Source organism: Kogia breviceps, chromosome 9 (genome assembly GCF_026419965.1).
Source record: "Kogia breviceps isolate mKogBre1 chromosome 9, mKogBre1 haplotype 1, whole genome shotgun sequence".
Classification (NCBI taxonomy): Eukaryota; Metazoa; Chordata; class Mammalia; order Artiodactyla; family Physeteridae; genus Kogia; species Kogia breviceps.
Window position 1 is genome coordinate 5,272,243 of NC_081318.1, and position 16,688 is coordinate 5,288,930.

At 40.1% G+C, this 16,688-nt stretch overlaps 1 protein-coding gene across 18 annotated transcripts in view; it reads left to right on the top strand.

Annotated features, from left to right (window-relative positions):
- KMT2C (lysine methyltransferase 2C) overlaps positions 1-16,688 on the top strand; it is a 289,703-nt gene that overhangs the window by 120,235 nt on the left and 152,780 nt on the right. For 17 of the 18 annotated variants that reach the window (XR_010842029.1, XM_059074147.2, XM_067041769.1 and 14 more), the window contains exons 5-6: positions 1,654-1,802; positions 2,779-2,888. Coding sequence is in view for 17 of the 18 variants with exons in the window: in XM_059074147.2 (XP_058930130.1) it covers positions 1,654-1,802; positions 2,779-2,888 (259 nt within the window). In the remaining variant the exon portion in view is untranslated. Of the gene's footprint in view, positions 1-1,653; positions 1,803-2,778; positions 2,889-11,689; positions 12,453-13,122; positions 13,287-16,688 lie in introns of those variants that run through there. The other variant, XM_067041783.1, reaches the window with a different exon arrangement.

Below are 16,688 nucleotides of genomic sequence, written 5' to 3' on the forward strand. Positions count from 1 at the left end.
CTCATGGGGCAGTAAATATAAGAATATGTAATCAAGGATTCATTTCCTCTTTTTTTTTTTTTAGACTTAAAATTTGGGGGGTATGTACATGTTTCAGCTGACTTCTCTCGATGTTCTTTCCGAAGCGGGGCTCCTCTCATCCTTAGGGTTGATGTCAGCATCTTACTGATACGTTGTGTACATACAAACTGGGTGTCAAACCTTGCGGTGAAATTTGACTAACCTGCTGCTTGGGAACTGGTTAGTAATAGACTGGTTAGTCGTTCTATTGGTTTTTATACCTGTCCCCCCATCAGATTACGGGTGTAAAGAAAATATGTTAAAACAATGCATTCGTCTTCATAGGTGAACTGTTAGTCTTTTTTTCCTCCTAATAAATTAGCAAGTTTTGTAGGAATGGAGATTATATTAACTGGGAGGTTTGTTCTCATTTCACTGTGGGCAAATTTTATAAAAACAAGAATTTGAAATTAGCATAGCATGGTAAACTTTAAAAAAAGTGAGTCTATGCATTTCTACTGCTGAACATAAAAAATACGGGTTATTTTTTATATGGTTTGATATTTAAATGTACTTATTGAAATATGTTAATACTTTTTTTCTTTCAATGATTCCAGGTATAAAAAAGTTTAGTACCCTGGTCATTGTGCTGATTTTCTCTTAATAGGAATCATGATATATATCCAGCATACAGCAGTGCAGTGAGTTATGATCTATATTCAATAGTGATTTAATCCAGAATTAATGATCAGGTTAAATATGGTGATATCAGGAGAAGATTAAAGTCTTCGTGCCAGCCAGCCAGCGGATATCCCATGGTTAATGTTCGTCACCATCGTAGTCATTGTTTACTTCTTGAGCTCAGTTCATATATGAAGTTTTAGGGCTTTCAGAGTTTGAAATTTCCCGTATGTTATTCAGTGAACACTTATTCAGTGTTCATTTTTATACTGTACTTTTTGCTGTTACACTTCTTCCCTTATTCCCAGGTCACTAGTAGCTATTTTGCTTTGCTTTTTACTTCTGGTTTGTGAGGTAAAGTCTTAGCAGAGGGTACTTGCAGCATCATGCCACAGGCCAGCTGTCGAGATTGCTGAGGGGACCCTGAGAAAGCTCCAGTGCTCACATTTCACTCCCAGCGCCTCCCTCTTCACACTGCTTATAGGTTTTCATTTCCCCTGGGAAGTAACCTTGCTGTCCATAAAATCAACTGCCAGCTCTGTTGCGGCAGTCCTCACTGATCATAAAGCAAATTAGAAATATCTGATTTGATCAAGTTGTTTTTTAAGCATTTAAGTAAGGCCAAAGGGAATATTCATTTTATGTGATAAAATATGGTTCCTGACCAGACTGTTAGTTAGAGCGTCAGTTAAAAAATATATATTTAAAATGGCAAAATAAGTCTGCAACTGTAATTTGTAACACTTCCTTACGGATTTGGAGACTTTTTTTTTTAGTTGCTTAGATGATATAATATAGCTATCCAGTTTTATATCTATACTATGAATAATAACATTCTAAAAGTTGTTTTATGATAGTTTATGCCTAAGTAAAATTGATTTGGCAATACATTATATTTAAGTCGTTATAAAAGGAAACAATTTTCTACTTGTTGTCACTTTCACATCTATTTTGTTTTATTTTATTTTCCAGGGAACGGTCTCCTCAGCAGAGTATAGTGTCTTGTGTAAGTGTGAGCACGCAGACTGCTTCAGAAGATCAGGCTGGTAAATTATGGGATGAGCTCAGTCTGGTTGGCCTTCCAGATGCCATTGATGTCCAAGCCTTATTTGACCCTACAGGTATGAGCCAGTCTTCAATAATAACTACCTTTTGATTCTGTAAGCATTTTCACTTTAGCAAATCATCAATGTAATAGTAAATACCGTTCATCTAGAAATAATTATCACATTGTAAAAAACATCATTGTTAAGTATACCTGCTTAGGTGAAATAAATTGTCTAATTATGTTTTCCTAACTTATCTAGCATCTGTACAGGGCCATCACTGGGCTGGATGCTTTTATAAATATTTGCATTTACATGTGTGTAGGCAGCAGTGCCATGGAGATCTGACAGTTGTGGAGAGAGAAACTTTGACGGGATCTATGAAAACCCGGGGAACATGGCAGTCTGGGTCTACTTGAAGTAGGGATGGAGGGTAATAGATCTAAGCCCTGTGAGTGTCCTGCAACACAGTACAGGAATCCATACTCGTGATTTGGTGCTGTTGGGGTTTTGAGTGAAGAACTGCGTGTAATTGTTCAAGTGCTCTGTGAGAGAGAGTTTAAAGACTGAGCTGTTACTGATGATTGACGTGGGCTCTTGGTGTGGGGTGCAGTGGAGTAGAGGTGTATATGTAGCTTATTTGTCAGAAACAAAGTATTAAGTAATTTTCCTTTATGTTTTATGTAAATACACCAAATAAAATATAGTAATGGTTAAATAAAATGACTAAAAACTAATTTCTCTGTTGAAGAAATAATCACTAATTCAGTGTGCATCAGAATCACTTGGAGGGCTTGTTGACACATTGATTTCTGGGCACCATGGCAAGAGTTTTTGATTTAGTAGGTCTTGGATGTGGTCTGATATTTGCATTTATAACAAGTTCCTAGATGATACATTTCAAGGAGGGCTGCTTCAGTGGTATCACAAATATCGGATGCCATCGTGTATTCACACATTTGAGTTGATTTGGGGGATTTTCATCTTTACTTATTAGCGTTAATACGTTTAATGTTTATTCAGTTGCTTCTTTTCACTTTAACCATTTTAGGCACTTGTTGGGCTCATCACCGTTGTGTGGAATGGTCACTGAGGGTGTGCCAGATGGAAGAACCGTTGTTAGTGAACGTGGACAGAGCTGTTGTCTCAGGGAGCACAGAAGTAAGTAGAAGAAACACATATTTAAACAACAGCTTTATAACATTTACTGTGTCAACATAAAGATTCACTTCCAAGATTTATTAAATGATTACTATAATGTAAAAACCCTTAAAATAGGAAACTATTAATTTATATCCAAAAGTAGTTTTTGCAGACCACTAGAATATATATAGTATGTTAAGTTGTGCAATAAATGCAGATCTTAAAAATAAATATTTTACATTTAAATCAGAAATTAAAATTCTTAGAAATGGGTGTTACTGACTATAATTACGCATCTTACTCTTTAAGACAAAGCTCTTTGATGAAGATTTAAAATAAGAGAGACAGGATTTGACATCTTTAGTCCACAGTGTGAGCTAGCTCTGTTTGCTATTTTAAAAATTGATTAAAATATTTCTTTTCAGTAAAGTTGGCAGTTCAGTTTGTCTTCTTGGCACTATCCCAAAGTAATATCATATACACAGTCTGCCATCTTTCAAAGCTTTCACTGTGATTTTCGTGTGATTTTGAATTGAGAAATAAATGCAACGTTTACCTTCCATCTATAAAGGCAACAAACCCTATGAAGTGAAATTGCTTTGCTGCTTAAAAATTCCCTTTGGTTTTTGACAGGTACATTTGGGAGAAGTGAAACAGGCCTTCCAAAGGAATATTAGAAGTGGAATTTTTTACCATAGAAATTATATGGGCTTTAATAGATTTAATATAGGTAAACATTTCAAAAGTATTGTTGAGACAAGGGCTTAGATTTAATTATTCAGTTATTGTAACATTTGCTTTACTCAGATGATCAAAATTACCTACTTTTTATGGATGAGTAACCATCACCTCAGGATTAGTCAAGTTAAGAGTGTTTGTTTTGGAAATGTGACATTACATTTAAAGGCTTACATTACCAAATTTTGAACAGTATAATGCATGATAAGTAATTTCCACAGTCTGAACATACTTAGATGGCCAGATTATGAAACTGTGATAGATCAGTGAGAACTGTTTCTTCCATGAACTACTTTAGAAGTAGTTTTGGAATATTTTGTGACAGTGAAAAGCATTATAGGAAAGGCAATGAACAAAGGCTAAAATGAACTGTAACAACCCATTTTTGATAAGGCTGTGGGGAAATAGGCACTCTTATGCCTCACTGGTGGGAATGCAAATTGGTACATGTCTTCTGGAGAGAAATTTGGCAAAATGCCTAATACACTATACATGCACTTATCTTTTGACCTTTCTGAGATTCTATCCTGAAAATATGCCTCCAATAATACAAAAACATTAACAGCATTGTTCAATTTGCAAAATATTGGAAACAACCTCTGACCACACATAACAGAATGGTTGAATAGACCGTGGTATGGTTCATACAGTGGAATAGTGTACGACTGTAAAAAATACTATGAGGAATATTTTTATGAACTAATACAGAGTAGTTTCCAATATATACTTTTAAGTGGAATAAAAAAGTGCAAAAGACCACTTATGGTGTGCAACACTTTATGTAGAAAGGAATGAGATGTAAGAAAGTATACACGCATACGTACATTTGTGGAAAAGAAACACAGGAAGAATAAACCAGAAAGTAGAGAGATTGGTTACCTGTCTCTAAAAGGTGGGTGGGAAACAGGTGGGATGAAGACAGGAGTGGGATCCGTGTAGCAGGAATGTGGTGCGACACGTCTCAGACACATCTTTTTGTATAGCTCGGGCTCGTAGAACCGTAAGAATGTTTCACCTACCCCTGAATAAGCAACTACAGCCATCTGGGCTGTGGGGGAACCTAAAACGGGATAGCAAAATTCACAATGACGGGTAGGGAAGAAACTAAGCAACTGAAAAATAGTGTCTTGACTGGCTACCCGTAAAGCTAAAGACAAAAAAACCCTGCATATACGTGCACATACCTGCTGTAATTGAGTGAGTAAAATTCTAAAATGATTTTTGTGCTGTTAGAATGGGAGGTATCAATATAAACTTAAGGTTTTTAATATTTATATGGACAGATACAGAAATATAGATATGTGTGTATGCATGTGTTAGTATGCTGCATTTGTCTCCTAGCTCTGTCCCCTGTGAAGGCCTAGAAGTAGTGACTTCTAGTAGCAGTGAGCACATCTAGTGCCCAGATCTTGGTTTCTAACCAGTGTCCTCCAATAAAAAGGACCAGAGCTCCTTGAAAAGTGGCTCATGGTGCAGGGAAGATACAGGATGAGGTGCCAGAAAGCAAGGAAGTGTTCAGAGAGATGGGGACTTGTTGAAAGCACAGGAGCCAACCTGAAGGAGCTCCTAAGAGCTGGACCAATTTGAGCAATAACAGAAAATAATGACAGTCTTGGGTTTTCATCCATAGAATGAGCCACACTGGTAAATAAATTGATAAAATAGATAAGTAACGTATAGGTCAAGTCACATCACTTCTCTGCCTAACACTCTTCAGTGACTTCCCGTTTCACTAAGAGGAAAAAAGCCAGTCCTTCCTGACTGGCAGGGCCTCCAGGATCTTCACCACTCCCACTAGTGCTCTAAGATGTCGCTCCCCGTAACCCTTCCCCTCGCTCGCTTCCTTCAGCCTTAGTGATCTCTTTGGTCTTCCTCAAAACCGCCCACCTCTAGGCCTTTGCAGTCCCTGTTCCCTACATGCATGGCTTACTCCCTCACTTCCTTTAGGTATTTATTGAAGTTACCTAATCTGTGAGGGCTTTGCTGGACTCCCTACTGAAAATTTCAGGAGTCTCCTCCTCCCATCATACCCCCGCTGGACTGTTCTCTCCTTCCTACTTACCAGCATCTAACACAGTGTATAGTTATTTAATAATCTTGTCTGTCTCTCCTCACTAGATAATAGTGCCCTTCTGAAAAGGATCTTTTTCTGTTTTGGTCATTCCTCAATAAATACTTATAGCCTAAATGAATAGCCCTAAAGATCATTCATGGAATCATTCATAGTTACAAGAAAGAAGTCACAAGTAAGTGCCAAAGTGTTAAAGGAGGTCACCAGTGTGGTTAGTTTTATATAAGTTTATAAATTTATAATTGTCAAAAGAACCCCTCTAAAGTAGAGTAAATCTTTACAGTCCTACGTAAGAGATGGGGTGGGGTGGTGTGAAAATGAAAAATCTTTGATGTCTTAAAAGGTTCCCCAGGGGCAAAGTGTGTAAAAGTGCTGTTGAACTTAGAACAGGCTTTTATTTTACCAAAAAACAGATGTTAAAAATTTGTCGACCGTTATTAGGATGACATGTGGCTGAATATATTATATCTACCTCTGTTTTCAAAGAAAATAAACACTTCATCTGCCTCTTCAAGATAAAAGTGGTGTTTCAACAATAAGAATGTAATGACTTTTCACAGAAACGTGCTGAGGGTTGAGCATTTTGAAAACAGAAGTTTGGAACTATTTCTATTGATAGTTTATTGCCAGAAACAGTGCAAACAACAAAAATATTCTCACATTGGTTCCCCCAAAATCCTGGACACAGAATTTCCTGATTAAAATATTCTAAAGAGTTTATGGATGGATTTTTTTTTTTTTTTTTTTTTTTTTTTTTTTTTTTTTGTGGTACATGGGCCTCTCACTGTTGTGGCCTCTTCCGTTGCGGAGCACAGGCTCCCGATGTGCAGGCTCAGTGGCCATGGCTCACGGGCCCAGCCGCTCCGTGGCATGTGGGATCTTCCCGGACCGGGGCACGAACCCGCTTCCCCTGCATTGGCAGGCGGACTCTCAACCACTGCGCCACCAGGGGAGCCCTATGGATGCTTTAAACCCCTTTGTTAAAAATTAATATTTTTTTACTTTGGAAGGTGAAAATCTCCTGGCTAATTTTTGATAATTTTGGTTGGGATTGAAAAATGGTTGTAGAAATATGTACTTTTGTTTAGATCGCCCTATTTTTGTGAGAATCATTTTTGTAAAAGCCTTTGACAGATACTGAAATAAACTGAAGTTAGCATTGGACCTTTCAATCTTTCAGTGATGGAAAAGAACAAGATACAAAGCTCGGATGGGGGCGTTGCAGTACTCTAAATTTTTGGGTTGGCTGCATCTTTAAATAAGAAATATTTGAGCATGTGTCCTTAATGTACATCATCATTGGAATATGTATCTCTCCTTTGTGTCACTTAGCAACATTTGGAAATTTATGTTGTTTCTGTGAGTATTTAATTACCTTTGGTCCCCCAACTAGGGCTGTAGGCATCATGAGGGCATGAATACTGTATGTGTTGGTTTGTCATTTTATCTCTAGTGCCTGACAAAATACCTGAACACAAGGGAGTCATTTATGGGATACATGTATGCATGAGTGGGGTTTGCCAGTGAAGGGCAATACTGAGTGCTGTGGTCCAAGGGAGGGGAGTGTGCTACTGGCACCTAGTGGTGCTGCTACCAACCTGCACTGCACGGAGCAGGCTCCAGCTCCAGCGGTGCCAAGGTTGACACATGCCCCTGTAATCAGGAAAGATGATTTCTTTCTTAAAACTAATACATTTAATATATTTCCTCCATTGTTAAATGGCATGCATTATCAAGCAGTTCAGTTTTTCTGGAATTTCCAACAGATTGTTTTTCAGTTTTTCCACAGGGAACTTTATTTATCTTTTGCTAGATGGAAGAATATGCTAAACTATGACCTGTATTTCAGGAAAGGTAATGGTGTTTCTCTTTTAATTTCCTCTTTGGAGCCCTGGGGGTGCTACCAACATCTTGGAAATATGGATAATTTGAATATTACCGAGGGAATACTTTAATCCTGAATTCTACAGATGTTTGATCATTTATTTACCTAACACCCCTCTTTCCAGCACTTTGCTCATTGCCCCCCAAAGAAATACCGCATAAACCTCCAACACATATTTCCGTTATTTAACTAGTTCTGAATCAAATGTTCAGCCCTTCTATAAATAAAACATTAAAAAATTACTTATAGCATCTCTCCACTTAGATTGATAATTTCTCATGCTTTCTTCACCGTCATCATCTGCCACAACCCCATATTTTTTCTTTTTTCTTTTAAATTTTTTGGCTGCATTGGGTCTCCGTGCTGCGCGCGGGCTTTTCTCTAGTTGTGGCGAGTGGGGGCTACTCTTCATTGCGGTGGCTTGGCTTCTCTTGTTGTGGAGCATGGGCTCTACGCGCGTGGGCTCAGTAGCTGTGGCTCGCGGGCTCTAGAGGGTAGGCTCAGTAGCTGTGACGCACGGGCTTAGTTGCTCCACGGCATGTGGCATCTTCCCGGACCGGGGCTCGAACCTGTGTCCCCTGCATTGGCAGGTGGATTCTTAACCACTGCGCCACCAGGGAAGCCCTCACAATCCCATATTGCAATTCCATTGTATTCTACTGATTTTGTGCCAGTTGTCTGTGTGTAAAAACCAACTGAGTTCTGCAAGAAGAGTTGTAAGTTTCAAATATTTTGGGTTCTTGTTGTAGACTGAAAAAGAGGACAAAAATAGCTTTTCTATATAAGGTGGAAGTACACATTAAGAATGTAGACAAGCAATGTAATGTGAATGTAATTTTTGTTTTAAAAAAATAACAATGTACAGTAAAAGTCTCTGTCCATAACCCTCCCCTATAAACTGAAAGTAGGCTTATATAAGATCATTTTAAATATGGTCTGTATCTTTATGTAAGATGATCTCCAAGTACCTACTTTATGAATAATGTTGTCTAATACTGTTATTTTTTATATAATCCTAGTGCTTTGCAATGTAAACTAAAAAATTATCAGTGTTATGTGTTCTTCATTTTGCCCTATAGTTTTTTAAGAGGAAGGAAATATTCACATATCTGAATTCTCTGTTTGTGCTCAGGGGTCCACAAGATACCTCTACCTTGGAGACTGACTAGGACTCATGGGACTCAGCACAGAGTTGTAATTATGGCTAAGACTTACTGCCTTTATGTGCTAAAGATGTATAATGAAAAGATCTTAATGGAGAAAGACCCTGATAAAGTCTGGAAGACCCCATGTGCAGGCTTCCTTAGGTGTTTCCGCCCGTGAGGGGCGTGCAGAGCTCCCTTTTCCTCCAGCAGTGCAGGTAGGGCAGCACGTGCCTGGTGCTTCTGCCTGGAGAAGATCAAGGTCTTCACTGGGGCTAGTCCTGTAGGCACCCTCTGCCCAGCACGTACCAGAAGGAAAGCCGTATTGTTTGCACAGATAATCGAGGCACAGTAAACTGCCCTTATCACGTAGGCAACCCTGGGAGCCCTCCAAAGGCCGACTTCCTAGATGCCACCTATGTAAGCAGGCCTTTCTAAGGATAGTAGTATCAGGAATGCTGTTTTAACCCTCCCTTTGCACAGAAATAATATCGGCTTGTGTCTCAGTTTTAGCATATTTCTGTCTGTGTAACTATAGTCTTTGCTTGTCAGTTTACAATTGAATTATTCCAAGCCACAGGGAGGCTGCGATAGTGCTCTAGTGGTTATGTAAAGTAACTTTTAACTTTGATCACAGGAGAGATATTGACAAGGACACTTTTTTTTTTTTTTTAACATCTTTACTGGAGCATAACTGCTTTACAGCGGTGCGTCAGTTTCTGCTTTATGACAGAGTGAATCAGTTATACATATACACATGACCCCATATCTCTTCCCTCTTGTGTCTCCCTCCCTCCCACCCGCCCTATCCCACCCCTCTAGGTGGTCACAGAGCACCGAGCTGATCTCCCTGTGCTGTGCGGCTGCTTCCCACTAGCTATCTATTTTACATTTGGTAGTGTATGTATGTCCATGCCACTCTCTCACTTTGTCCCAGCTTATCCTTCTGATAAGGACACTTTTGACTGTAACAGAAAAATCCTGTATTTGACTCTGAAATCTACTTTGTCTGATATTAATATATCCATTCTAACTTTCTTTTGACTAGTGTAAATATGGTATATCATTCCATCCTTTTATTTTACCCTATCATATTTTTATACCTAATGTGTGTTTCTTACAGGCAGCAGGTTTTTTTTTTTTTTTTTTTTTGCGTGTGTGTGTGTGTGTGTGTGTGTGTGCGCATCACGCGGGCCTCTCACCGTTGTGGCTCAGCGGCCATGGCTCACGGGCCCAGCCGCTCCGCGGCATGCAGGATCTTCCCGGACCGGGGTACGAACCCATGTCCCCTGCATTGGCAGGTGGACTCTCAACCACCGTGCCACCAGGGAAGCCCCAGGCAGCAGGTTTTTAAAAAATCTAACCTGGCAGTGTCCGCTTTTTTATTTGTAGTACTTAGGCTACATACACTTAATGTGATTAAGCCCCTCCACCCCCATTTGTGTCTATCTGTTCTTTGTTTCCTTTTTCCTGCATTCTTTTGGATTGAAGTTTTTTATGATTCCATTTTATCTCCTTTGCTGGATTATTACCTATACAGGCATACCTTATTTTATTGTGCCTTGCTTTATTGCACTTTGCAGATATTCTGGTTTTTTACAGATTGAAGTTTTGTGGCAACTCGGCATCACGTAAGTCTATCACTGCCATTTTTTCCCAACAGCGTTTGCTCACTTCATGACCCTGTGTCACATTTTGGTAATTCTCACAGTATTTCAAAGTTTTTCAGTATTATTATATTTGTTATTGTGATCTGTGATTGGTAACCTTTGATGATGCTGTTGTAGTTGTTTTGGGGTGCTACAGACTATGCCCACGTAAGACTGTGAACTGAATCCATAAATGTTCTGTGTGTTCTGACTTCCCCACCCACTGGCTGTTCCCCTGTCTTTCTTCCTCTCCTCAGGCCTCCCTATTCCCTGAGACACAACAGTATTGAACTTAGGCCAATTAATAACCCTACAGTGGTCTTTAAGTGTTCAAGTGAAAGGAAGACACTCAACGTCTCTTACTTTAAATCAAGAGCTAGAAATGACGAAGCTGAATGAGCAAGGCGTGTGAAAGGATGAGATAAGCTGAAAACTAGGCCTCCTGTGTCAAATGGTTTAGCCAAGTTGTGAATGCAAAGGAATGTTCCTAAAAGAAATTAAAAGTGCCCCTCCAGTGAAGACACAAACGACAAGAAAGCAACACAGCCTTATTGCAGTTATGGAGAAAGTTTTAGTGTTCTGTACAGAACGTCAGACCAGCCACAACATTCCCTGAAGCCAAAGCCTATCCAGAGCAAGGCCCTAATTCTCTTGAAATCTGTAAAGGCTAAGAGAGATGGCGAAGCTGCGGAAAAACACCTTGGAGCTAGCAGAGGTTGGGTCATGAGGTTTGAGGAAAGAAGTCATCTCTGTAACATAAAAGTGCAAGTGCTGATGTAGAAGCTGTAGGTCATCCAGAAGATCTAGGTAAGATAATTAAAATGAAGGTGGCTACAGCAAACAGCAGATTTTCAGTGTAGACAAAACAGCCTTCTATTGGAAGAAGACACCATCAAGGACTTTAATAGCTAGAGAGGAGAAGTCAGTATCTGACTTCAAATCTTCAAAGGACAGGCTGACTCTTGTTAGGGGCTAATGCAACTGGTGACTTTAAGCTGAAGCCAGTGCTCATTCACCATGCCAAAAATACTAGGGCCCTTAAGAATTATGCCAGATCTACTCTGCGTGTGCTCTGTAAGTGGGAGAACAAAGCCTGGATGACAGTACATCTGTTTGCAACATGATTTACTAAGTATTTTAAGCCCACTGTTGACACCTACTGCTCAGAAAAGAAGATTCCTTTCAAAATACTACTGCTCGTTGACAGTGCACCTGGTCACCCAAGAACTCTGATGGAGACGTACAATGAGATTTACGTTGTTTTCATGCCTGTGAACACATCCATTCTGCAGCTCATGGATCAGCCAATAGCTTTTTTTTTTTTTTTTTTTTTTGTGGTACGCGGACCTCTTACTGCTGTGGCCTCTCCCGTCGCGGAGCACAGGCTCCGGACGCGCAGGCTCAGTGGCCATGGCTCACGAGCCCAGCCGCTCTGCGGCATGTGGGATCTTCCTGGACTGGGGCACGAACCCGTGTTTCCCGCATCGGGAGGCGGACTCTCAACCACTGCGCCACCAGGGAAGCTCTGCAGCTCATGGATCAAAGAGTAATTCTGACTTTCAAGTCTTATTATTTAAGAAAATACATTTTGTAAGGCTGTGGCCGTCAGAGATAGTGATTCCTCTGAGGGATCTGGGCAAAGTCACTTGAAGACCTTCTGGAAAGGACTCACCATTCTAGATGCCATTAAGACTATTCATGGTTCGTGGGAAGAGGTCAACATCTCAGCATTAACAGGAGTTTGGAAGAAGTTGATTCCAGCCCTGATGGGTGACTTTGAGGGGTTTAGGACTTCAGTGGGGGAAGTAACTGCAGATGTGGTGGAAACAGCAAGAGAACTAGAATCAGAAGTAGAGCCTGAAGACATGGACTGAAATGCTGCAATCTTGTGATAAAACTTGAGCAGGTAAGGAGTTGCTTCTTGTTGATGGGCAGAGAAAGTGGTTTCTTGAGAGTGAATCTGTTCCTGGTGAAGATGCTGTGAAGATTATTGAAATGACAACAAAGGATTTAGAATATTACATGAGTATTACTTTCGTTGATAAAGCAACGCCAGGATTTGAGAGGATTGACTCCAATTTGGAAAGAAGTTCTACTGTGGGTAAAATGCTATCAAACAGCGTTGCATGCTTGAGAAATTGTTTGTGGGAGGAAGAGTCAGTTGACTTTCCATACTTCACTGCCGTCTTAACGTTCAAAGCTTGCCACACCACCCTGCCTTTGGCAACCGCCACCCCATCACACAGCAGCCACCAGCAAAAAGATTGTGACTTGCTTTAGGCACAGATGATGGTTAGCAGTTTTTAGCAATAAAGCATTTTAATTAATTTATTTTATTTATGTCTGCATTGGGTCTTCATTGCTGCACGCGGGGTTTCTCTAGTTGCGGCGAGCAGGGGCTACTCTTCCTTGCAATGCGTGGGCTTCTCATTGTTGTGGCTTCTCTTGTTGCAGAGCACAGGCTCTAGGCGCACGGGCTTCAGTAGTTGTGGCTCACTCGCAGGCTTCAGTAGTTGTGGCTTCTGGGCTCAGCAGTTGTGGCACGCAGGCTCTAGAGCACAGGCTCAGTAGTTGTGGCGCACGGGCTTAGTTGCTCCACGGCATGTGGGATCTTCCCGGACTAGGGCTCGAACCCGTGTCCCCTTCATTGGCAGGCAGATTCTTAACTACTGTGCCACCAGGGAAGCCCAGAAATAAAAAGCTTTTTTTTTTTTTTTGCGGTACGCTGGCCTCTCACTGTTGTGGCCTCTCCCGTTGCGGAGCACAGGCTCTGGAGGCGCAGGCTCAGCGGCCATGGCTCTCGGGCCTAGCCACTCTGCAGCATGTGGGATCTTCCCAGACCGGGGCACGAACCCGTGTCCCCTGCATCGGCAGGCAGACTCTCAACCACTGTGCCACCAGGGAAGCCCAATAAAGCATTTTAAAATTAAGGTATGTACGTTGTTTTTTAGACAGAATGCTATTGCCCACTTAGTAGACTGCAGTATTGTGTAAACATAACTTTTATATGCTCTGGGAAACCAAAAAAAAATTGCGTAATTTGCTTTATTTTGGTGGTCTGGAATTGAACATACAGTATCTACAAGGTATGCCTATAAGCCTTGTTTTGTTATTTAATTGGTTGCTTTAGGGTTTATAGTGTGCATCTTTCAGTTACCACAGTCTACCCTGAAGTGATATTATGTAGTTGTCTGTATAATAAAAGTGTACTTCCATTTCCCCTCCTGGACTTTGTGCTATTGCTGTCATGTGCATTTGACTTCCACATGTTATAAACTCCATAGGGTATTGTTATTTTTGAGTAAACAGATACTTTTTTTAAAAAGAAATAAATTCATTTATTTGTTTTTGGCTGCGTTGGGTCTTCGTTGCTGCACGCGGGCTTTCTCTAGTTGCGGTGAGCAAGAGCTACTTTTCGTTTTGGTGTGTAGGCTTTTCACTGTGGTGGCTTTTCTTGTTGCAGAGCACAGGCTCTAGGTGCGTGGGCTTCAGTAGTTGTGGCTCACGGGCTCTAGACCGCAGGCTCAGTAGTTGTGGTGCACGGGCTTAGTTGCTCCGCAGCATGTGGGATCTTCCCAGACCAGGGCTCGAACCCATGTCCCCTGCATTGGCAGGTGGATTCTAAACCACTGCGCCACCAGGAAAGTTCCTAAAACATTATAGTTTGACTTCTGTATACACTACAGTGTGCTTACCACCAAAAGTTTAGTTTCCATTTGTCACCATACAGCTGACCACCTTTACCCATTTTGCACTCCACAAACTCCCTTCCACTCTAGTAACCATTACTCTGTTCTCTGTATCTTTGTGCTTTGATCTGGTTTGATTTGACCATTTAGTTTATTTTTTTAAATTTATTTTTAGATTCCATATGTAAGTGGTATCATACTGTATTTGTCTTTCTCTGTTCGACTTACTTAACTTAGCATAATACCCGCAAGGTCCATCCACATCATAAATGATGAGATTTCATCTTTTTTTTTTTTTTTAATATATGGCCGAGTAGTAGTCTATTGTAGATATATACCATATCTCCTTTAGCCACTCCTCCACCTATGGGCACTTATTAGGTTGTTTGCATATCTTTCTATTGTAAATAATGCTGCAATAAACATATGGATGCATATATATTTTTGAATTTGTGTTTTTGTATTGATAAGTAGAATAGCTGGATCATACGTTAGGTCTGTTTTTAATTTTCTGAGGAATGTCCATACTGTTTTCCATAGTGACCACACCAGCCTGCCTTCCCGCCAGCAGTGTATGAGCGTCCCCTTTTTGCCACATCCTTGCCAACACTTGTTATTTCTTATCTTTCTTAGAATCGTCATTTTAACAGAAGTGAGGTGATAGATATCTGTTGTCATTTTGATTTGGATTTTTGCCTAATTAGTGGTGTTGAGCCTCTTTTCCTGTGCCTATTTGCCATCTGTTTGTCTTCTCTGGAAAAGTGTTTATTTAGCTCCTCTGCCCATTCTTGGATTGAATTGTTTGTTTTTCTAAATCGTTGTTGACTTGTTCACTAATCTTTTCTTCTGCAATTTCCAATCTGCTGTTAATCATATCCAAGGTAATTTCATCTTAGGTGGTTTTATTTTATGAAGTTTGACTTGGGCCTTTTTTATCTTCCATGTCTCTATTTAGCCTTTGGAACATATTCAATACACTTATAAGAGCTGTTTTAATGTCCTTATCTGGTAATTTTAACATCTCTGTTAGTTTGGGGTCAGTTTTGAAGATTTTGGATTTTCAGTTTTGAAGATTTCAGATTTTGGATTGTGTTTTCCTGCTTCTTTGTGTGCCTAGTAATCTTTATTTGGATGTCAGGCACTGTGGATTTTACGTTGTTGGGTGATGGATTTTTCACAGTAGGAAATGAGAAGTTAGGGTGATGAGTAGTTCAGTGGCTTCAAGATGCCAAGTTGCCAGGTTCTTATACTATCTTTACATTGTGCATACACAGCATCTTGGTCCAGTTTCTCTCATAATCAAAAGATGGTGGGCAGGAGCTCCAAGGGTCCTACCCTCATTATATAACATTCAGAGACAGAAAAAATAGAACCTTTTCTATATTATTTTAATTAAGGAAAAATCCTCTATGTACGCTTTCCTCTACCCTAGCAGATTTCATCTAACATCTCATCAGCTAGAATTACCTCCCATGATATGCTTTAAACCAATAACCAGTACCAGTGTTGGGACAACCACCATTTGGTAAGACTCTGTGATTCTTCTCTGGGGCCAGGGATGGTACCTGCCCCTCTAAAGCTCATTGCTGCTTTGAGGAGGGTGGCTGTCTGAACAAAATTGAGACCCGTAGGAAGCAAGAAGGCAGAATGGATGTTTTGTAAGTTAATTAACGGTGTCTGTTATTGAAACATATTTTGACTGAGGGAACCTGAAAATGTTTTAAAAGTAGGAAATATTTAAGATGGTGTTTAGAGGATGGGCTAAGTTTCAGTAGGTTAACATAGGATATCTAGACAAAGAGTCTTCTATTTGTTATTTGTAGTCTTTTTGATGATAGCCATTTTTACAAGTGTGAAGTGATTGATGTCTCATTGTGGTTTTGATGTGCATTTCTCTGATGATTAGAGACATTGAGCCTTTTATGTGCCTGTTGGCCATCTGTATGTCTTCTTTGGAAAAATTTATTCCAGTCTTCTGCCCATTTTAAAAATTGGGGTCCTTGTTGTTTTTGATATTTTGTATGAGCTGTCTATAAGTTTTGGATTTTAACTCCTTATCTGTCATACTATTTGCAAATATTTTCTCGCATTCAGTAGGTTGTTTTTTCGTTTTGTCGATGGTTTCCTTTGCTGTGCAAAAGTTATAATTAGGTCCCATTTGTTTATTTTTGCTTTTATTACTTTTGTCTTGGGAGACAGATCTAAAAAAAATATTTCTGTGATTTATGTCAGCGAGTGTGCTGCCTATCTTCTCTTCTAGAACTTTTATTGTTTCAAGTCTTACATTTACGTCTGTAATCCATTTTGAGTTTACTTTTGTATATGGTGTGAGGAAATTGTTCTAATATCATTCTTTTTAAAAATTTATTTATTTTATTTATTTTTGGCTGCATTGGGTCTTTGTTGCTGCATGCAGGCTTTCTCTAGTTGCGGCGAGTCGGGGGCTACTTTTCTTTGCGGTGGCTTCTCTTGTCGCAGAGCATGGGCTCTAGGTGTGCGGGCTTTAGTAGTTGTAGCATGCAGGCTCAGTAGTTGTGGCTCATGAGCTCTAGAGCACAGGCTCAGTAGTTGTGGCACATGGGCTTAGTTGCTCCACGGCATGTGGGATCTTCCCGGACAGGGGCTTGAACCTGTGTCCCCTGCA